Source organism: Ctenopharyngodon idella, chromosome 17 (assembly GCF_019924925.1).
Source record: "Ctenopharyngodon idella isolate HZGC_01 chromosome 17, HZGC01, whole genome shotgun sequence".
Lineage (NCBI taxonomy): Eukaryota > Metazoa > Chordata > Actinopteri > Cypriniformes > Xenocyprididae > Ctenopharyngodon > Ctenopharyngodon idella.
The window spans coordinates 6,243,363-6,267,013 of NC_067236.1; the positions used below are offsets into that span (position 1 = coordinate 6,243,363).

General features: G+C 37.6%; 1 protein-coding gene across 2 annotated transcripts in view; it reads right to left on the minus strand.

The window, feature by feature from the left end:
• rasgrp3 (RAS guanyl releasing protein 3 (calcium and DAG-regulated)) overlaps positions 1-23,651 on the minus strand; it is a 45,204-nt gene that overhangs the window by 4,406 nt on the left and 17,147 nt on the right. For both annotated transcript variants that reach the window (XM_051867648.1, XM_051867649.1), the window contains 15 exons: positions 19,556-19,796; positions 18,270-18,372; positions 17,776-17,838; positions 12,398-12,529; positions 11,683-11,830; positions 10,141-10,314; positions 8,333-8,449; positions 7,723-7,998; positions 7,509-7,589; positions 6,735-6,848; positions 6,253-6,368; positions 5,267-5,414; positions 3,675-3,711; positions 3,276-3,425; positions 1,479-1,864 (listed from right to left, as the gene is read on the minus strand). In XM_051867648.1, the coding sequence (XP_051723608.1) occupies positions 1,479-1,864; positions 3,276-3,425; positions 3,675-3,711; positions 5,267-5,414; positions 6,253-6,368; positions 6,735-6,848; positions 7,509-7,589; positions 7,723-7,998; positions 8,333-8,449; positions 10,141-10,314; positions 11,683-11,830; positions 12,398-12,529; positions 17,776-17,838; positions 18,270-18,372; positions 19,556-19,625 (2,115 nt within the window). In that variant the 5' untranslated portion in view covers positions 19,626-19,796. The remainder of the gene's footprint in view (positions 1-1,478; positions 1,865-3,275; positions 3,426-3,674; positions 3,712-5,266; positions 5,415-6,252; positions 6,369-6,734; positions 6,849-7,508; positions 7,590-7,722; positions 7,999-8,332; positions 8,450-10,140; positions 10,315-11,682; positions 11,831-12,397; positions 12,530-17,775; positions 17,839-18,269; positions 18,373-19,555; positions 19,797-23,651) is intronic.

Genomic DNA, 23,651 nt, shown 5'->3' on the forward strand with positions numbered 1-23,651 from the left:
ATTTCAATATGGATTTGGGATTTCTGTGACTTGGGGAGATAAGCAGACACCTAGTAACCACCCTGAACACCCTAGCGACTGCATAGCAATGCCCTGGCAACTACACACAACACCCTAGAATCATGGAGGCAACTTCTACAAAGGTAAACAGCAATCACTTTTTCTTAAGAAAGTGTATTAAATATATTATTGGGTTTTCTTCAACTATGAGAACTTTTGCCACAGTGGATCTTCAGAAATTAAATTAAATTAAAATGTTTTACACTTTATTAGTTTATTTTATTTGTCTGGTACTATTTGTCCAACACTAACTTTTTTTAAAGAAAGAGAATATTTTTATTTTGCACGAATGCATAAATTGATCAACGCGACAGTAAAGACATTTATAATGCTACAAAAATTCAATTTTAAATACATTCTGTTCTTTTGAACTTTCTATCCATCAGAGAATCCTGAAAATAATGTATCATAGTTTCAATATTGATGATGAGAATGTTTCTTGAGCAGAAAATCAGCATATAAGAATGATTTCTGAAGGATCATATGACTGAAGACTAAAATGATGCTGCTAAAATTTCAGCTTTGCCATCACAGGAATACATTACATTTTAAAATAGAAATACATTTATTATTTTAAAAATAATTAATATTTCACAGTATTAGTTTTTTTTACTGTATTTTTGATCAAATGAATGCAGTCTTAGTGGGTATAAGAGACTTTCTAAAAACAATATTTAAAAAAAAACTGTTGTTAGTTTTTATTTTAAATAAATCCATATCTGGTACATAAAAATGCCAGAAGTTATTAAAAATATTTAAAAATATATATAATTATTATCCTTAAAAATAGTTAGATTGTAGTATTGTGGGTTTTATATTTCCAACTAAAAAGGTTAAAAACAAAACATAGTTAAACATGCGTAATCATAAACTGCTCACCTAAAAAATCAATTCTGCATTGTAACACTGACAGGTGTGTCAACGGTTTAATCCCTGTGTGTCAACTGACCCTGGCTTTTTTAAAGCCTGTTCTATAAATAACACAGAGAAGATCTGAATTTAACAAACATGGGAACACAATCCTGGTCAGACATATGCTCTGCATTTGAACCCAAAAAAAGGCTGCTCGGGTAGGGATATTTCTCCTGTTCCTGCAGCCGCTGATCAAGATTATCTCTAGAGCGACACGAGAAGCCACGGAACCTTGGCATTTCCATGCCAATGGCCGAGCAAAGTTTCAAGATGTTCCAGGGCCTTGAGAAAGGCAAGAAAAGATGGAGGAATTAAAAAGCAATGAAACAAGAAGGTGGTTTGTGGGATTCACAAGGTCTTCCTGCTCAAACAAGTTTAAGTCATCTCAGTCATCTCATAGAACATGTTTTTGGGAAGTGTTTTTCCAGCACCCTGAAGTTTTAACTATTCTAAATAGTTACTGAATTATTTCTCCATAATTCAAATGAGATTGCGTTCAATCATACCTCAGAGGTCCTGGTTTTGTTCATATGTTGTTCTGCAAGTCCGTTCTGCTGCAACTCTTCGCTGTGCTCCTGTGAGTTCCTGCTGTTCCTCGTCCCTGTCGAACTCTGCGAGTCGTTCTCCCAGCGAGCAAAGCCTTTGTTCTTGGATGCTTTGCGGTGTGGCCTGTACCTCATTTTGGGGAAGGTGTGCGACCCGCTGTCAGCAACGGCAGCCCAGCCATTCTCAGGCCACAGGGGTTCTGTCTGCGTGGCCTGACTGGTGGTGGCTCTCTGGAGCCGCACTGAGATGCGCTGGGCTGAACCGGTCATCAGGGTGATGGACTTCCCCTCCAGGTCAGAGCCTGATGATGGCGTCACAGCAGGGAATGTAAACACCTCATCATCATCTGTGCAATGACAAGACAAGAGGATGTTTTTCAATATTTTCAGAATAATCAAAAATATAATCAACAGAATGTTTTGTCTTGTTTTAAAACATTCCGAAGACAATATAAATTTACTTGCGAAAATGTGTAGGAAAAAAAGGTAGGAAAACTTCAACACCCATAATGCACTGAGCATGCTGCCGTCCAAAGCCACTCCTACCAGTCTGCTATGGATACGCTTGATGCTTGAGTCAAATGCTGCCTTTCTTTAGTAGGAAATACTTCTTAGCAAACTTTTAGTCATAATGGTGTCGACTTGTATTGTTGCAGGAATTCAAAGAGTGCAAAGAATCATAAATATGGAGAAAACGCCGTGACGGAAAATCTGAAAAACCTCAGTGTTTGTAGTCAAAATTTCAAACTGGATGACTACGAACACAGGGCAAATTCCAGTCGGAGGTGAGCATCCCCATGCTCTACTCACTCTGAAGGGCAGAGCCCTTGAAGTGGGGACTTTGGAGGGAGCTTGTGTGACCGTTTGGAACGCACTTGGCGAAGGGAGCAATGAAAGACCATGTCATTTCTTCATTAGCTTCACATGGAATGTTACCACAACAATGCTAGACAGGGACAACAGGAATATCTTATTATTGCTGTTAATATGATACAAATAAATGTACATTTATAATGACATTTTAAAATATGCTTTATGTGTGTGTGTTCCAGATCTGCTCTTAACTTTATAAGTTAAGCATTAAACACAAAGCATTAAACAAATTTCTTACCTATGAAACTTTTTAAAACTTTATATGAAATGCATGACGAAAATGTGTGTAATATATCACTCCCGTCATATCTAGATTTAAAATGTATAGCTTGGAGTTGTCACCCTGGGTCACATGACCATAAACGATTAAACCACTGCCTGTTTCCTTTGCTAACAGACTTGTGTCCTTCGTAAAGGGATTCAGTTGTTCATTTTCGTTTGGAACGCCCCCACAAATGGTGTCCCCTTCCCGAAGTGCCCTTCAAGGGTGCAAAAAATGCTGTTTGGGAAAAAACTGAAAGAAACTGCCATTTTCACGAAAAGCCCTAGAGCCGGCAAAATTTTTGCTGACAAATTAACATGAATTTCTCGGTCCAGGTAACAGAGAATGAGTAAACCTTGTTCATTTACATATACTACAGACAATTTAGCAATACAAAGTGGGTTCAAAATCGGCAAAGCTAAACTTACACAGTTTTGCTTCTAAAGTAAATCTTGTATAAAAGATGTTAAGATATATTTGCAATCATACATTTTTGTATTGACCTTTTCAATGTTAAGTCAGTGTATGTTTGTGTGTCAGCCTCAAGGTAGTGTACATCCTCATCTATGAATATTTACTCTGAGATAAGCAGGTGGTGATGTACTGTACAGATGTGTTTTCACCTTTGCAGGTGGGCAGGTTGGGGCTGCTGGGTAAAGAGCTGTGTGTAAGCACTCCAGGAGACACGCTGCCCATCGATGTTGACCGAGGAAGACGTCGGCACGCCAAAACCAGCAGCTCACGACATTGTTTATGGCAGTTCACTCCACAGTCTGAAAACAATAAGATTCAGTTTTAACAAAAGTGCGCATTTACCTAGGTATATAAATGAGAACTGTATAGGAACAAAAAACTTGAAAATGTTACACACATGCATGGGACAGATTTAAACAGGACATTTAACAACCCAGTAATATCAACTAACTAAACAAAAAAAAGAAACTAGTAGTGAATTTTCAAGGTTAGTGGCCCATTTAAACATCAACATCTATTGTGATCTGCTCTATTTATTTATTTTTTACCTTTGCACTTGTATCCTTGTTTAATAATTCCCCAGAGCTTAAAACATGGACCACGGGGTGAAGAGGAAGGACATGAAGAGGACAAAACGGAGAGAGAGAAGCATATTAGTAAATATGAATTGGGGAAAGAAACAGCAGGTTTATGCTGTATTTGAGTTCATGGTTTTCTGTACACAGACCCATGTGTAATAAACAGGATACTTCCACACGTTGCACCCTTCCTGTGCAATACAGTGTGAGAGAAGGTGGATATTGTGTGTGTGTCTGAAAGTCTGTTTAAAAGAATGTTTGTGTTAACTCAGCGGATTCCTGTCTAACCATCTGTGTAAATACAGAACAATCCGAGCATCAGTGACTATGACTAAACACTTGCTGTAGTGTATACACTCCCTCTAAAGTTCATCAGCCCACAATATTCAGTAATATGCCAACAGGAAATGTGATGCATTTACTAGGAAAGACATAATTTGTACAAATCTTACGTGTGTAGGGCCGGTTGTCACCTTGGTCAACAGATGTTTTTATTTTTACACAATGACCCACAAAAGTATGTGGACACTTAAAATGTCTAAATGCCATTGCATTATATTATTTATATATGTTGTTTTTTTTAACTGTGTTTGCGCTATACATTTAAAAAAAAAAAAAAAAAAATTCCATTTGTTTGATATTTTGTTACATAATCCAGAAGCATCCACTGTATCTCATTCTGGAGGAAATATACTACCATTCAAAATTTTGGAGTTGTTTTTACAGTAAAAACAGTAATATTGTGAAATATTACAATTTAAGTGTCTAAATAAGTGTCTCCTATTTTATTTTTAATTAAAAAAAATTTAATAAAAATAAAATCTTATGTTCATAAAGGCTGCATTTATTTGATCAAATAATATTTTGAAATATTATTCCAATTTTCTATTCTAATATATCTTAAAATGTAATTTATTCCAGTGATGGCAAAGCTGAATTCTCAGCATCATTACTCCAGGCTTCAGTGTCACATGATCCTTCAGAAATCATTTTAATATGCTGATTTGGTGCTAAAGAAACATTTCATCTTATTATCAATGTTGAAAACAGTTGTGCTGCTTAATATTTTTATGGAAACCAAGATACATTTCTTTGATTAATAGAAAGTAAAGAAAGCAGAATTTATTTGAATCAGAAATGCTTCTTTGAATAAAAGTATTCATTTCTTAAAAATTTAATAAAAATGTTACTGACCCCAAACTTCTGAACGGTAGTGTTTCATTATTTATTTATTTATTTATTTTTACAGTCAGCCACTTGGCCTGTAATGAGAAAAGCGGCAACAAAATGTGACTTAACTAATCAGAAATCTTGGGAGTGAGAAACAGCTAAACACTGTGGTTGAGGCTGAATTTAACCTTTAAACACTGTCTGCATGATTCAGTGATGTTGTGGTAAACTTGTTTGCACACACTCACAGAGCTGAATACCTCAGAAAACTTCTACTGCACTTTAGTCACAAAGAGTATATTTGCATAAGTGTTGCACAGGAGAAATCTCCCAAAATACATGTGCTGATGTGAAAGGAAAGTAGTAAATTTAGTAGTTCTATCAGCTCTTACAAATCCAGCGCAGTGTTCACAGAATGTTGGCTTCAGGTAGGTCATCTCCTGGAAGTTGTGAATAAATCCAGGACCCATCTTACACTGCAGCAGCGGGTTGGCACGCAGGAAATACGCCATCATCTCATCCTTACTGATCAATCCATCCCTGAAAACAAAAACAGAAAGGGATCATCATGATATCCTCCATGTAGCTCATAGAGCAGTCAACATAACTCTTCCTTTGCTAGTGCTCTTCCTGTGTCACAACAGGTACAGTATCTAAATAGAAGTGTGAATGCAGGGGTCAGGACAAATGCATTTAGTCACGCGCCAGTAATGCGGTTTGAGCGATGTACTGCTAAGATGAACCACAGAAGACGCCTGGGGAATTTCTGAGTGTGTGTGAGAGTCTTTGCATGCCTGATTCTGTGCGTCCTACACCGGCAGGCATGACCTTCAGCCTTTAACAATGCGGCAGGTAACCCACACTGAGCAGATGCATGTCCTGAAGTGACTAAACCGTACACATGCTGAATTTTTAACCTTTTGACCATTAAAAATAAATATGTTTTAAATGCTATATGCATTCATCCAGTTGTACAGAAAGTAGCAGGCTCAAAAAAATGCTCTATTTTCACAAAAACACTGCACTTCAGAGCTCTTTAAAAATGTATTATTGTTGTTTAAATATTACATCATGGTGTTGTGTAGTCTACACGCCATGCTCTGCTCCATTTGCAGCAATAAAACATACTTACAAATTTAGCACGGTTGAGAATAACCCTTTAAGGAATTGCCAGACACATTACATTGACCCTGTCAGAAAGAAGACGATGTACTGAAAATGTGTCTCCTCCAATATCATTGAATCTCTGCCCAGGCTTATAAACGATCATCGACACGGACTATGAGCTGCTCTCGCCAAGAAACGCTATTAGCAGTTTGGCACTGCAGGGGTCTGTTACAAGAATCACACATTTCGTGTGTGTGCGTTTCCTACTTACTGGTCTTTATCAAGCACGCAGAAGGAATCGAGGAAAGGGAAATTTGCAGCGATACTCTCAAAGTCTTCCTGAGATATGTATCCGTCATGGTCATGGTCATAGTTTCGAAAGACAGACTTTCCATGCAAAAAAAACAACACATCAATACACAAGTTTAGTGACTTGGTTGCAATCAGGAAAAGCTAAACACGTACATTTTCTGTTAAATGACTGGACTGTTCTTTGTATTGATATGATCTACCATATAACCAGATTCTTCTGAATAAACCATTCAGGAAGTTTGGAGTCACTGAAATATGCTTGACATAATCAGCCCCTTATATTCAAAGCCTTATATTCAAAGCGGGTTTTATAGAACTAGAAAACAATCTGTGGCATTTAGACATTTGAAAAATTATGAAAATAATTTGGATTTATATAGAACATGAAAAGGTTTTTAGTATCATAAATGTCTGTGAGTGTCATTGTTGACAATTTCTTACATCCACGACCTTCCTGATGTGTTTGTTGACCACTGAAGGATCTGGTTTGGTTGTGACCCCAGAGGCCCAGTCCAGTGGAGCCAGAGGTTTGTTGGGTGTTGTGGGTGATGTTGGCTGCAGAAAGACATAGATGTTATCAAATTGATTATGTTCAGTGCTAAATTTTTACAGAAGCTCTTTGAGAGAGAGGAGAAAACCAGTCAATATGTTGTGACCACAATATCAAATGGATTTCAGTGGAATTTCACTTAAATGACCGAAACATGTTGAATAAGTAGCTTTGAGTCATACATCACTGTTAAAAAGTTTAGGGTTTTAATAATAATAAAAAAAATTCTTATGTTCATAAAAGCTGCATTTATTTGATCAAATAATATTTTCAAATATTATTCCAATTTTCTATTCTAATATATCTTAAAATGTAATTTATTCCTGTGATGGCAAAGCTGCATTTTCAGCATCATTACTCCAGTCTTCAGTGTCACATGATCCTTCAGAAATCATTCTAATATGCTGATTTGCTGCTCTAGAAATGAATGTTATTGAATGTTGAAAACAGTTGTGTTGTTTTATGGTTTTTTGTTGAAACCGTGATACATTTTTCTTCAGGATTCTTTGCTGAATACATTTTTTTTTTTTTTTTTAAATCCAAATCTTTTGTAAATGTCTTTGTTACTTTTGATCAATTTAATGCATCCTCAATGAAAATATTAATTTCTTTTGAACAGTAGTGTAGTGTATTAGCAAAGCAAGCATGGGTCGTAGTCATCTTACCTGAGATTTGGGGTTACGGGGTTCTCTGAGCAGGGACAGCTCATAAATTTCATCCTCTGTGTAGTACAGATCTAAGGACAGCTTTACACAAACAGACATAATGAATTAAAACCACTAATTTCCCTTGAGGATAAAACTACTGTAATTCAGTGCTGCTGTCAGACTTGAACTGTGTATGCAGATTTACAACCACAGATGTATAAACTGAACTCACAGTGAGCAGGTAGATCAGATCCATGTTGGGCTCCACCTGAGCCACAGCGCTCTGCAGGGACACCAGCTCATTAAAGGTGAGATACAGCTGCTGCATCTTCACGATGTTCACTTTCCCATCCTCCACCCAGTCCGGGAAGACTACGTGCACGGCGATCAGGTCCTTCAGGTGAACGCCTAGGATTGGGATCTTAAACCCTTCGCTTTCACTGAAGGCTTTGCGGTAAGCACAGTAATTACCGTTTGACGAAACCAGCTCTGTCATTTCATTCCAGATCTGTCAACAGCAAGAGAAAATGACAGTTCCTGAAATTAATCAGCTCTTTCTGTTATATGTTCTAGATATCACATGTCTGACCATTTGTTTTTTTTTTTCATATTAGTGGATTTCTACGAAATATCAAACCAACAAAACCAGGAAAACATTTTTGTACAACCAGCTTCACTTCTCTGAGCCATTTTATAAATATTTTTCTGGTATTTTTCATATGATTACGTCTAAAATGTTTCCCAAAGGTGACATCAACTCCCTTACAAGTGGGAGTTGTCCTCCAATGACAAGCTGACTTTACGGGACAAGGGCGTGAATAGTTTCTTAATAATTCTTGCACCTTTGTAACCTCTGGGCTGAGGTGAGAATGAGTTTCCTTCAAGCGGGAAATCGAGCTGTGACTCAGGCCCCCGACCACAGCCATCAGTGTGTTAAAGTTCTGCAGGTGGAGCAGTTTCTGAAGGAGAGAAAAAGAGATAGACAGACAGACGGATGGACAGATGGAAAGACATGCATTAGGTAAGGCAAGGCAATGCAAGTTTATTTATATAGCACATTTCATACATAATGGTAATTTTCAAAGTGTTTACATAAAAAGAAATTAAAATAATCATAAAATAATCACAACAGATGCATAAGAAATAAAAATAATAATAAAAACAGAGATTAAAAATTATTAAAATTATTGCTAAATTCTGGGTGTCCCTATCTGAATGAAAGAGTCTGAGAGAATCGATTTGTGATTTTACACTAGTAGCAACACTGGATTTCCTAGCGTCTCTTCATCCCTAATAAAGTGTGTAAACTTTACACTGTCTGCTTGTGACAGCTTCCAGCGTATCTTCACTCCTAATGGAGTGCGACATTAGACAGACAATAGATAGATAGATAGATAGACAGACAGACAGACAGCTAGATAGATGGACAGACAGACAGACGATAGATAGACAGACAGATAAACAGACAGACGTTAGACAGACAGATAGCTAGATAGATGGACAGACAGACAGACTAAGGATGGACAGACAGACAAACGATAGACAGACAGACAGATAAATAGATAGACAGTTGAACAGACAGACAGACGATAGACAGACAGATAGACAGACAGACAGATAAATAGATAGACAGTTGGACAGACAGACAGACAGATAGATAGATAGATAGAAGATAGACAGACAGATGGCTAGATAGATGGACAGACAGATAGATAGATAGATAGATAGATAGACAGACAGACACAGACAGATGATAGACAGACAGACAGATAGATAGACAGACAAATAAATAGACAGTTGGACGGACGGACGGACGGACAGATAGACAGATAGACAGATAGATAGATAGATAGATAGATAGATAGATAGATAGATAGATAGATAGATAGATAGATAGATAGATTTGATCCATTAGTTCACATATGAACTAGGGTTTTTCATTTACAACATAATTGCACAAGTGCTGGCTGATCTCATAAAAGCACAGCTCTCCTTTATTACTGGAGCTCCAGCAACTCGACAGCTCGACACTTAACATCTATTAGCTGACATGGATCATGCCCAGCAGGCCTTAAAACAGATACTAAAAGCACAAGCTTTGTACCGAAGGGATGCCTGGGTGCTCTTCACAATAGAGGCGTTTTATACACCCCCGGTGGCGTGAGAGCAGGCAGGCGGCTTTCTCGCACTCTTTCCCTGGCAGACATTAACATATCAAAGGGCCTGGAAATGTCATCTAGCTGCTTTCAGAATGCACTAACAGAACCTGGTTTGCTGGGTGAAGGGTCTCGCATTTGCGTAAATCAATGTACAGTTAGACAGCGTCTCGCATCAGTGTGTTACTCAGTATGCATTTATTTTCGTAATGAGTTATTCAATCATTTCATGGGCTTCATCACCTTACATTACATTACATTTAGTTGCATTTCCTGCACTTTGATTTACTTTCATATGTTTTATTTATTTCTTGCTCCGGTGTTATTATATATTGTATTAATGATTTAGGAATATTACAATCCTTTTTAGACAGTCTAATAAACTTTCATCAACTTAGATAATAGGCTAGATTATCTCTGGTCTGCTTCTATTACTAATTTTGAATTACTTAAATGTGTTTTTGTCAGACATGAAGATAAATGTATGTTCTTACCTGTGCAACATGGATGTATTTGTTGATGACCTCTGCTCTGTGCTGAGGGGTGAGTTTACTAAGAACCATCAGTTGAACCCACTGAGAGATCCCATTAAACAGAGCGATGGAGCGCTCTAATGTGGGGTTATCTACTAGACAGCCATGAATCACATAACTCTGGTAATCTGTGAACTGAGGACAAACACATATTGAGACATATTCATACTTAGTTATTTATTTATTTATTTATTTATTTATTTATTTTTGGGGGGGGGGGGGGGGGGGGGGGGATTTCTGTCATTAATTACTCACCCTTATATCGTTCCAAACCCATAAGTCCTTCGTTCATCTTCACAACACAAATTAAGATATTTTGGATGAAATATCTGTTTCTGAAGCACACATAGGCAGCAATATCATTGCACCTTTTGAGGTCCAGAAAGGTAATAAAGACGTCGTTAAAATAGTCCATGTGACTACAGTGGTTCAACCTTAATGTTATGAAGTGACGAGAATACTTTTTGTGAGCAAAAACAAAACAAAAATAACTTTATTCAACAATTTGTTTTCTTTCCTGTCAGTCTCCTAAGCTGTTGACGTAGTGAATGCAGTGCAGCGTTTCCGTGTTTTTACGTCCGAACGCCGGCTCAGTATTGGCTGACAGTGTAAACGTGAGCATACCAGTGATGCTGACGCAGGAACACGGAAACGCTGAACTGCGTTCACTACGTCAACAGCGTAGGAGACTGACAGGGTAGAGAAGAAATTGTTGAATAAAGTCATTATTTTTGTTTTGTTTTTGCGCATAATTAATCGCTTCATAACATTAATGTTGATCCACTGTAGTCATGTGGACTTTTTGGACCTCAAAAAGGTGCAATGACGTTGCTGCCTATGTGTGGTTTAGAAACCATTAGATTTCATCAAAAATATCTTAATTTGTGTTCCGAAGATAAACGAAGGTCTTACAGGTTTGGGACAACATGACGGTGAGTAATTAATGACAGAAAATTCATTTTTGGGTGAACTAACCCTTATACAAAGCCAGTACAAATGTCTGACCCCCCCCATTTTTCAGTCACATGAGAGCTGTTTCCAAAGAAGCACAACTTTTCCAGTAACAAGCTACTTTTTGCAACTAGTAAAGGTACAGAATGCCAAAGTTACAACATATCACTGAGTGAATAAATATATTTAATTAAATGGTCAGTCCATTGCTTTTTAAAGAGTTTTTATCATATTATTTTTCCAAAGCTTAACACTGATTTAGAAGGGAGCAGTAGATAAAGGAAGGAAGTTTGTTAACTAAAAAAAAAAATACTTGAGTGTTAGCTGCTAAGAATAACAATGCAGGATGATGGAAAAAATCAGCAGAGCTGATAAGAGAACTAAAGTGTGTTCTCATATGCATAGTCTTTTTCTTTGTATATCACAAACACACACACACACACACACACATACACACACGCATTATCTTTACTGACGTAAGTCCTCTACAGCTGCTGGCTTTCCCAGGTGAAATAAACACTCTATTTTTCCATTTCCACTGTGCACACTAACCGATATCCTCCTGATGGACTTGTACTCTAAGAAGGTGAGGTGTTCGGCCAACTCAATGGGTTCCAGGTGATCAAACAGCAGTGACGCTTTGCCCTTCTTCACCTGCTTCTTTCGCTGAGTCAGTTTACGCATCCAGTCATACGAGGGGCTGAAGAGACAAACATGTTTTCACTGTTCATTCATAGTGTATCACTACACAATTCATTAAATCTGTTTTATTTCAGGATTATTATATAATATTCTCTAAAAATAACAATAACAATGTTAATTGAAAGCAATATTAAGAAAAAATTGGAACTTCTTCTATATAAAGTCACACTGTAGGCTACAAAAAAAACCCAAAAAAACAGTTTAAGCTCATTACCCAGATACAACAAGACATCTGTCATAATCACAGAAGATAATCATGAAATAATTTCATGAATTATAATGTGTGAAATTTAAGATGCCATTCAGTGTTAATTAGTGACAAAGGACAAGTGACAGGTGCCTAATGCTCTATGCAATCATTTCCACATAATCTGAATCAGTGATTAAAACACACACTCATTAGTGTCAAGTTATTATTCCATAAAAGGGCAACATTTGATTTTATAGCAATGTATTTTCATTTCAATCAAAACGGTAGTCATGATTAAAGCCAAATAGGTCAATAGTAATGACACAGTCAGTGATCAGCACGCTGTGAGTGTTTGTGTGTTGCAATGACACTCACATTGTAGAAATGTCAAGTAGTTTAATGTGCTCGTCACCACCCAGCTGAGCGGCTGCATCTCGAAATTCTTCTGTAAGGCGGATCAAACCTAGATCCAGATCAAACTCTGCAGGGAATTCAGCTATCCAGTACCTACACACACAGGTTTGAAAACTGTAAATTACATTGGACTTTGATTGTAGTGGCTAAACACATGGTGTTTATTAAAATGTACAAATGGTTCTCCATATTTAAGAGAAACTTTTTATATTTTTGTCTACTCCAGTTGAACTCATTAACATTTCAGCCAAAAAAAAAAAAAAAGCCAACCTGCTGTTGTAACAGCAGATTGATGTATTGCTTGTCCAATCACATTGTTTTTAAAACAGAAGCTCCTATCAGTGCTGTTCTAACTGCCATGTATAATTCAGTTTGTTGTCAGGTAACATCTGAAACTGCAGCCTTGAGAAAATGTTCAAACACATCATCACCATGCTTACTTGTGGGGAAACGTGACCTTGAAGCACAGTTCGTCTAGACCACAAACGCAAAACATAGAAACAGCTCACGACTCTGCAAACATTTTTGTTGGTTTACTGTCTGTATTAAACACATCTTACCCTTACAAAAAGGTACTGAGGTGGCATAAGATAATACTTTTGATGTAAGGGTTACCATATTTATATGCAGCAATGTTCATTTTCCCACCACTCCTTGGTTACTATGGCTCCTGTCATTATGAGTTTGTTGGTTTTAGCTGTGGTTAATTAATTAATTATCGTGTTGATCATGCCTGTTTACCTGTTTTGTGGAATATTATTATTAAACTTGGTGTTGGAACTTTATTCATCGTCTGTTTACCTGCAACCACCCGTGACAGATGACTTTGTTGGTTTCAGTGCACATGTGCATACGCAGCGAGGTTTGCTGCAGTGGCTCGTAAGAGCCACTATTTTTCACTTACACAGAGGAGTTTTGCCATCTTGCCATCACCAGTCCAATTTGATGACGAGACCCTGAAGTCTTTGTTCTGGATTGGGGCTAATTATTACCATCCCATTGACTTCCCAGATACCTCTGGACTTAACTGGAGGGAGGCCATCATTAGAGCACAGCCAGACCCAGAGCCTGAATCACGGCCATCGACCGCAGAGAATTTGTATGAGCCCCCCGCAGATGGAGAGGGACCACCCACCGCGATGAGTGAGCCAGAACCCAATGAGAAGACAGCACATACCATTGCCCTGGAAGAGGAGCCCCACAGTGAGTCTGACTAGGGGTCTGAGCCCGCGACATCAGCGGCTGAAGGAGTAGTGAATGTGGACAATGAGGACTAGCTGATTGACTGGGAAACAGAGATATTGGCTCCCACCCTATCCCAACCGGTACTTTCTTCATCATCGCTGTTTCTAAACAGCACAGAACTCTGTATGGATTATGACTTTTCTGTTGAGCCTCCATCATCACTGCTTCTAGAAAGCAGTAAGATCGATATGGACTGTGATTTATCTGTTTATTCTTCATCATCGCTGTTTAATGACAGCATTGAGAGTTTTATGGATGGTGTCTTACCTACAGTAATCAACGCCACATCTACACGAAGCCAGAGCTTTCTCTATCAGACCTTTTTTTTCCTTGTCTCAAGAAATATCTGCGTACACACGAAACCACTGAAAACCGACTCAAAACGATGTAGTATACATGCCAGATCAGTATGTGGCACTGTAATTCTGCCACAAAGATACACTAAAAACGGAGAATAAGACTTGGAGCATGCGCATGAACCTTGCACGATGTATACAAACTTTAGTAAAGCTTAATAATAAAGCTTTACTTTAGTAAAGCTAATAGGCTCAGTAGCTTCTGCGGCACAAACACAAGCATGTCCGCCATTGTTTTTGTTGTTGCTGTTAAGTGACGTAGCGGTGTCTGACTAGAGTCGAGACGTGGGGTGATGACATCATCGTTTCACAAAATGTAAGGATTGGCTGTACACATGAAAACGCAAGGGTGTCATTTTCAGATTTATCCACTTTGGGACCCGGTTTCAAAAAATAGTGGTTTCAAGATCCCAAAACGCAGAATCCGTCAGGACGAAACGCCAATATGATACAAAAAATTTACATATACATCTAAACACGTCTCCGTGTGGACGGGCTCCATGTTTCCCGTCAAGTTCCCATCAAATTTCCTGTTGTCGCCATCACCGTAGAGCTCAGCCAGTCCTCCAGCCCCACTGCTGGATGCTTGCAGTCTTTCGCCTTGCTGTGGCATTGAGCCTCAGGTCGTGCAACCACCAGCATCGCCTGTGGCTCCGCCTCCAGCCTCCAATCCCTTCGCTCTATCTTGACCTGTTGACCTTTCGGCTCTTGCGGCTCCACCGGGTTCACTCATCCCACTGGCTCCTCCTTGGTCACTCTACTTCCGTCACGGATTTACGGGCCGTCCGCTGCCCCCGTCCCACCACCCCTATGGCTACAGCGGATTCCTCCTTCCTATCAGGTACACCTTGGTCTTTGGGCACACCGCCATCACCTCAGTCCTCGGGTACTTCGGCTCTGCCTCTGACGCTCGTCGCCGCAGCATCGCCTAGGTCTCCAGTGCCAGCAATTTCGCTCAGTTCCATCGGCACTCTGTCTGCGCCTATGGATCCATCGGCCTCGTCTCCTTCAGTCAACCCCCAGCTGTCGTCAGCCACAACATTATCTTGGCTCCACCCTCCATCAACTCCACCGTGGGCTCTCGTCACTGCTGGGCTCTGGTCTGCACCATCTGGCTTTTTCCATCATCACCGCCCAGGGAATCGTCGTCGTCCATTTGCCACCATTTCTCTGTCACCACCTCCTGTTATGATCCCTTCGCCACATCCTTGTCCGCCTCCAAAACTCCCTCCATCCCTCTCTATGTTCTTTTTCAGTTACGGCAAGAGGTTGCGCCTTGCCGGAGGGGGGTGTAATGTCACAGTTATGTTCAGTTTGTTTTACTATTCATAAACTTTTAGTTTGTATCCACTAGTTTTCTGTTTTCCTTTGCTCATTTTCCCACCACTCCTTGGTTACTATGGTTTCTGTCATTATGAGTTTGCTGGTTTCAGCTGTGCTTGATTAATTACCTTGTTTTGACTGTCTATGTAAGTTGTATCCTTGCCTGCACTCATTGTCCGGTCACATCTACATTTAGTGTGTGTTGCTCCTGCCTGTTTGCCTGTTATGTGGTATATTATTATTAAACTTGGTGTTGGAACTTTACTCATCGCCTTCATTTGTTTACCTGCAACCACAGCTATATAATCCTGCACAGTTAGGATATTTTACAAAATGAAACTTCCTTTAAACAGGAAGACAAAATTCTTCCTGTTTTTGTTTTTTTCTTTCTTTTTTTGTCTTTGTTTTTTTTGTTTGTTGTTGTTGACATTAAAGGCTGTGCATCCAATGGGCTACAATATTTTGGCAAATTAGGCAAAAATTGACAGATTGTATACATGCCCAAAGCATTAAACAAAATACTAATGTTTCTTGAGCACCAAAACAGAATATTAAAATGATTTCTGAAGGATCATTGACACTGAAGACTGACGTAATGGCTTCTGAATGTCAGCTTTGCCATCAAAGGAATAAATTACATTTTAAAATATATTAAAAATAGAAAACAATATTATATTGTAATATTTCTCAACATTATGGTTTATATACTGTTTTTACGGTACTAATCAAAGAAATTCAGCCTTGGGGAGCATAAGAGATGTCTTTCAAAACATAAAAAAAATCAGTAGTGCACCATGGCAAAAAAACATTATTAACATTAAACAAACAATGGTATTACTATTGTACTACTATGCACAGATCTTGTTTATGTGGGGAAGAAGTTGATTTCCTGCGGAACATCTGAAACACAGCAACTCCAGCCCAGTTGGATATATCCAGTAAGTATCAAAGCTACATTTAAAATCAAGTAAGGTTACTTTTCCTCCAACAGGATGCAGTTTTACAAAACACTGACCTCCTTCATTTTGTGATGTTTTTGTTTTGGTGACTCTCACCGAGTCCCCGGAGAAAGGAACGGATGAAGCGTATTTATGTCAGATGCATGCCATTTATCATTAATTATGTAGATGTTTTTGACTGCCGGACTCTCTAAGGGCACTGAGACAAAAACATTCCTTTTCTTGCTTTTCCTTTTTTTTTTTTTTTTTTTTTTTTTAACATAAACATCAACTGGAATGTGTGTCCAGCATGAGTCAGAGTGACATCATGCAGTAACAACCGAAGGGTGTTTGTATTGTGTATCAGTCCATATTCGTAAAACCAATGAGAGCAGCAGTCAACTTTTACACAACACCTCAAAATTTACACTGATATCTGATAAGTTACACTAACCACAGGTGTGTGCGCATTGGAAACAGAGCAAAGTGCTTTTTTTTACTTTTGCATCTTTCATATCAGATCAGAGAAAAACCTGTCTATTTCACATTTTTTATAATTTAATACAATGATTTAAACTGCTAATTACATTGATAATATATGTAAACATAATAAACATGTATTATATTTAAGTATACATATTTGAAACTCAAAACTAAAAGCATTAGCTAAAAGTCAAACTGATACATAAACATGCATTTCAAAATGTCTTAGTATTTGTTTTTCCCTTTTTTGCTTTAACGACAAGCTGCATGAACTCCACAAGTTGTGTAAAACCTGATGATCATGTTCTCTAACACGATCCATAGAACATTTTGTGCAAGAATATCACAAAGAGTTCACATGGTGACCTAGAAATAGTGCAGAAATCTTAAATATCTTTATTCATTTTGCATTTCCTTGTCTAAACGTTTTCAAAATTATAAAACCCGTTTAAAAACCCTGTTTATTAGATTTTGATTCCCAGATTATTATATAGCCTTAAATAATCTATTCTAAAAACAAATCCTGAAATCCTGAATGAAAGCTTGTGGTATTGTTGGAGGCTGAACAGATCTGAAAAAGATCTGAAAACTGGCAGGCAGATGTGAATAGAGAAGAAAGGAAAGGTGGCCTGAGGAGATGTGCTCTGTGAATAATGGATGGACGAAACGCTGATTCATTCTTTGCTGTGCGCTAAAACACAAAATGTCCACCGTGGACAAACGTCCGTCTAAAGGAGCGATGCCTGTCCTTGTGACATCATCACTCTTCACGCTGGGCGCAGGCGACAGTCACGCAGCCTCCGGAGAAAAAGAGGAAGAACAGAAGGGGAATAAAAAAAAAACGAAAACACTAAATAATAGCCTCCTCACGATATGTTCTGCCACGGGTTGTTGCCTAGCAATGCAAATAAACACCTTAAATCCTTCTGATGGGGAAGCTCATGGGGAATAAAAGGGTTGTTTATCTTGTTTAACGGAAGCTGTTTTTATTTACCTCATTAAATAACAGATCTTCAGTCGTGTCCGCTGGCAGTCATCTCCCCGACAGTCACGATACGTGATAGAGAGTCAAGGAGAATTAAACATGAATAGATGTACGTATATGCACATACAGCATACACACAGAGCTATACAGCTATGCAATGAATGAAAGGCATTGCATTGCAATAACATTAATTCAAGTGGCATTTAATTACAAGAATGATAGCTGACGCACACTTTCACGTAAAACAGTGAAAGGTAAAAGAGTTTTTACATGAAAGTAGCTGACGCACGTTTTCACGTAAAAACTCACAAAAAGTGGTTTCTTGGGTTTAAACCCATTGCAATTATGACTAAGAAAAGCTTGGACTAGCATCATTTCCTTAGAGATGCCACTTGGTATCAACTGAGCGATCTAACATCACACACCCTTATAAACAGATATCTACTGAAACATTACACACAAACCACACACACACACACTCATAGTGGACTGCCACAGGATATATGATCAGAAGTTTCCCAGCGAGCTCGGTGGAGGACACATACCAGCGATGCATCAGCAGAAGGGTTCGAGGAAGCTGATTTTCATGCAGCTCTCCTTCATCATCTATAACAGAGAGAGACAGTCAGGAAGAGGGATACATTTTATATTATAAGAAATATAGATATATTATATAACAATAATAATATACTATAAGAAAAAACACAAAGATAATCTAATGGAGGATATCAGTAAACAATCAATGGCATGGATTAATAACAAGAGCAGTAATTAATATGAGGAGTGACGAGAGTTAAAAAGAAAAAACTATAACAATGATCAATTTCAGTCATTAAAGGATTAGTTCACTTTAAAATGAAAATTACCCCAAGCTTTATTCACCTTCAAGCCATCCTAGGTTTCTTCTTTCTGATGAACACAATCGGAGTTATATTAATAAATATCCTGACGCATCCAAGCTTTATAATTGCAGTGAAGGGGACCAACAAGTATGAAGCTGAAGAAAGTGCATCCATCCATCATAAACATGTACTCCACACAGCTCCAGGGGGTTAACAAAGGCCTTCTGAAGTGAAGTGATGCATATTTAACAAGTTATGAAGTAAAATATCTAGCTTTCTGCCTTCCGTATTCAACTTACGAAGCAATCTGTAATGCCTCTTGCAGTTCAAAAGGCTTACGCTACATCCTACGCCTTCCGTATTCAACTTATGAAAAAGCGTAACTGATGCAACGTAAATTGAATAAGGAAGGCGGTCTGGCGGAAGCTAGATATTTTACTTTATAACTTATTAAATATGGATATTTTTCTTACACAAGCACATCGCTTCACTTCAGAAGGCCTTTATTAACCCCCTGGAGCCGTGTGGAGTACATTTATGATGGATGGATGCACTTTCTTGAGCTTCAAACTCCCGTTCGCCGCCATTATAAAGCTCGGATGTGTCAGGATATTTATTAATATAACTCTGATTGTGTTCATCAGAAAGAAGAAAGTCATATACACCCAGGATGGCTTGAGGCTGAGTAATTCATTCATTTTAAGTATAGTTATCAGCAACTGTCTGTGATTAAGCAAACAGTGGTTAATAATCATACACAAAGTAAGCCATAATGCCATCAAATGTGACCAATAACAGTGGTGAATAACGGTGATTAATATGATCAATTAATGAATAAACGTAAGATCTAGCAACAGAGCAAATCTGTTGGTACTTGATACACAAGCAGATAGTTTGTATACAATAATGGACAAAATGATGGTTTTGCCATTTTTGTGTTCACTCACCAAATGCATGAATGCAGGCGTCCAGCAGTAGCTCCAGGGAAGCAGCCTTCCCCAGCGTAAACGACCCCATGACCTCCCGTCCGACCTGACCTCACTGGGACATCCAGCTCTCTGCCATTAGGCAGACCTCTCTCTCTCTCTCTCTCTCTCTCTCTCTCTTCTTTCCTCCTCTCTTCCACGTCTCCTCTCCTTTAAATGTTCTCAATGTGCTCAGCAGAAGAATAGTTGACTCTGTGCCTCACTGCAGAAACAAACAAAACACTGTCAATAATTTGAGAAAGAAAAAAAAAAGTTACAGAAATATTTTATGAAGCCTTTCACATGCTTACACCAAGGGGCTTTATAGTGAATGAATCGATGCTGTTCAGTAATCACCTCTTGCTATGAAGTTTGTAAGACCAATCTTTGTCTTTTTCACACTTTCTATGAATGCAGTACAAAACAGGTCCTAAAACTCTGACATGAAGTTGTTGTTTTTTTTAATCTTTTTCAACAAATCATCATCAAAAAATGGTCAGAGAAAGTAAGTGCAAGTGCGTAACCCTTAGAAAATGCTGATCATCAACCTCAGGTGGTCAAACTTAATACACTCAAAAAAATGATTTTTGATGCTGATCACTTTATTTAAATAATTTATTTTGATTCGACACCATTGTATCAGGTTTCTGGTTTAAATGTGATTGCTTCATGTTATATTGACTTGAAATGATTACTCTTTGACTTAACTTGATGTTTTCATATTGAAATAAAATGTTTCAATCAAGTAACCCAACCAGGAGTTAATCAAACATTACTTTTACTTCCTATTATGCTTTGCAAAGGGGCTGAACTGGGAGATTAAATGTTGAAATAAAGTGTTTTTTTAGCAAGATGAGAAAATGGGGAGACTTTTTAATGTTTACTGTTCTATTATGTTGGTATTCAAAAGTTTCTGTTATGTTAATAGTTTTGGGGTTACCATTGTGGTGAAGTGTTGAGCTTGTGCTTGGGTTGAGGACCTGCTAACAAGCATTCATATCACTTTAATAATTAAGTGATTACTATGGTAGTGCTCTGAGTAGCATTTCCAAAAAGCATTGCAAGCCTAAGTTGATCGTAACTCTGTTGGGGGCAATGGTTCTACGATCAATTTAGGCTTATAATGCTTTTCGGAAACACAGCCCTGGATGAAACCAGTATCACTTCTAGACTACCAACACAGAACATCTCATCATGAATTTTATGTAAATCACAGGACTAAACAAGAAGCATTAATTGTAGAATTAAACAAATCTCAAACAAATCTAATTGAAACAACAAGATAGATATTTGATTAGACTAACCCAATACAAACATTTTGATTCAATTAGTTGCAAAGAAGTTACAACGAGGTATTAAAATCATGTTTAATCTACAAATGTATATTGTGTTCATATAAAATATTCAAAACAGTCCAAGTTTACTTGATTTGATTAGATGTATAATGGGTGCTACGATTAAATCACGTTCATTCAACAAATTATTTTTCTGAGTGTATGATACATTTAGTTTTACATTCATTTTATATGAAATATGCTTTTTTTTTTAAGAAATAAAATAATTAAAATTAAAACATAAAAAAAACAAATTCTTAAAGAAATTCATTTAAATTAAACAAAAAAATTATATTAAATATAATATATAATCATAAATATATTATGTAATTCAGAATTTATTCTAAATTAATATATCACTTAGTAAAAGCTAGCTAGTTTGGGTGTGTAGTTATTTATGAATTAAAAAAAATATTTAATAATCTTCCCATCATATTCCCAAAAGGGAAAGTTTTTATTTATATATTTATTTGCATCAACAAGGTTGTGCTTAAAAAAAAAAAAGTTGAATATTAGGTATTTAGTAATTAAAATAATTTGGTTAGCTGCTAGCTACTATCCTTGCTAGGTTCATGTTAGAAAATAGTTTATCTAACGTGTTTAATAGAGCCCACAAAAAAACAATCAAACAAACAAAACATGGGATTTGTGGTAATGATACCATAAAGGGTCATCTCTGTTTCTTTTCTTTGACTCTAACCCTTCTCTCCATATGACAGCAGGAGACAGGCCTGTGTTAAGGTTGAATTGTTTGACTGCTTTATTCTTCTATGAACTCCCCGTGGCAGCTATCAATATTTCATCTCTCTCGCGGGAGCACTGTTTGCATGACGCTACATCACAGATCACGATTGCACACAGATGGCATGACATCATTCTGGCCCACAGAGCTGGACGTACACTACCTGATAAGAGCTTACATAACATAATAGTGTCTTAACTCATTAGTGCTTATGAACTGCTCATGTCCACACGTAAAGGATAACTAGCCCTTCACACTGCCACTAAACCTGTCTCCTCTCTTGGGTTGTTTTGTTTTATTTTTGTCGTATGTTGTAATGCGTACATCACTTTTCCGGATGACGTGTGTTTTTTTCCTGTCATTTATCTATCCAATCAAAACGGGCAAGGAAAGTGTGTGTTCCTGTGTTAATTTTAGATTAATTTGAGATTTGAGTTATTTTTATTGCAGTGAAAATCAGAAAAGCTGCGATCTAAAAGATCAACAACAAATTAACCTTCAAAACACTGGAAATCAGCTCCAGCCATAACAACAACAACAAACGTTCACAGTGGTTAAGCAGCTGCTTGTGATGGGAGAAGGGTCAGATTAATCTTGTGGGACCTTTAGTTGGCATCCTAATCTTTGAAGTAAAACAGTCTATGTGACAAGCCATGTGTGAGATTCAATGGCAAGTAAGGTACTTGCGCTACTGTCAATAACTCTGTTCGGAATTCATTGCCGTTGTCTTGGAGATGGCCACTCATGATGTCATAAATGACCCCGGTGAGTGAGGGGGTGAAAGAAAGTACGACTTCAGATGATGGAATCTACATGAAACGTGCAAAATAGCTGCGAAAACATCAGACATTTCCACCCTGATCCACATGAAATGCATTTTAAAGTACACCTGCACCCAAAAGAGATCCCTGACCACAGAGATGAAGGGACCAGCGCTGTGGTTATAAATATCTCGATCTAATTTTCACCCCTCTCATCTGTGAGTTTGAGTGCTGACGGCTGGAACCTGTCCTGACTCGCCTCATCCAGACCAGCACATACAGAGACATCAGTTACACAACCATTACATGAAGCCAAATATGAGATATTTATGACTCAAACTCTATGCAATAATAAACTGCATAAACTACATTGCTACATGATATTAGTTATTAATTATTTAGTAGTGAATTACTATTAAACAAAAATTGATGTCAGCAAAATTTAGTTTCTACAGACTATGCTTCAGTTCATAAATTTTAATGCATTTAACAGATTTAGAAATTACACCCTCAAATTTCTGCAAAAAGAACTGCATCTCTCTGTGTTCCTTAAATCTTTCTCATATCCTTCTTCAGCATATTTTTATCCCTTAAGCTGCCAACCTGAGAAAATATTTGATTAGATTAGACTTTTCCCCTTCTGAATTATTTCTTATATTTCAGTGAAAGGCCTTTAAAACAGATTTTGACCTTTTTAGGTTTGTGGTTACTATAGGCAACTGCAGACTTTTTAGCAGCTTTTTTTTCTTACTTACAATGACTATAAACAAATTGGTCTCTTTCAGTTCGGGCAGAATAAAGAGAAAGCTTTCCAAATCGATGGCTTTTGTCCATATACACTACTGTTGAAAAGCTGGGAGCCCATAAGATTCAAAACGTATGCATTAAAAACTTACAATTTCATATAAATACTTTTGAACTTTCTATTCATTAAGGAATCCTGAGAAAAATGTATCACGGTTTCCACAAAAATATTAAGCAGCACAACTGCTTTCAACATTGATAATAATAAGAAATGTTTCTTGAGCAGCAAATCAACATATTAAAATGACTTCTGAAAGGTCATGTGACACTGAAGACTAGAGTAATGGCTGCTGAAAATCACAGGTTTTCAGCTTTGCCATCACAGGTATAAATTACATTAAAAAAAAAAAAAAATAGAAAGTAGAAACAGTAACTTTTCTAAAATTCTATTTCACAATATTTCTGTTTTTACTGTATTTTTGATCAAATAAATGCAA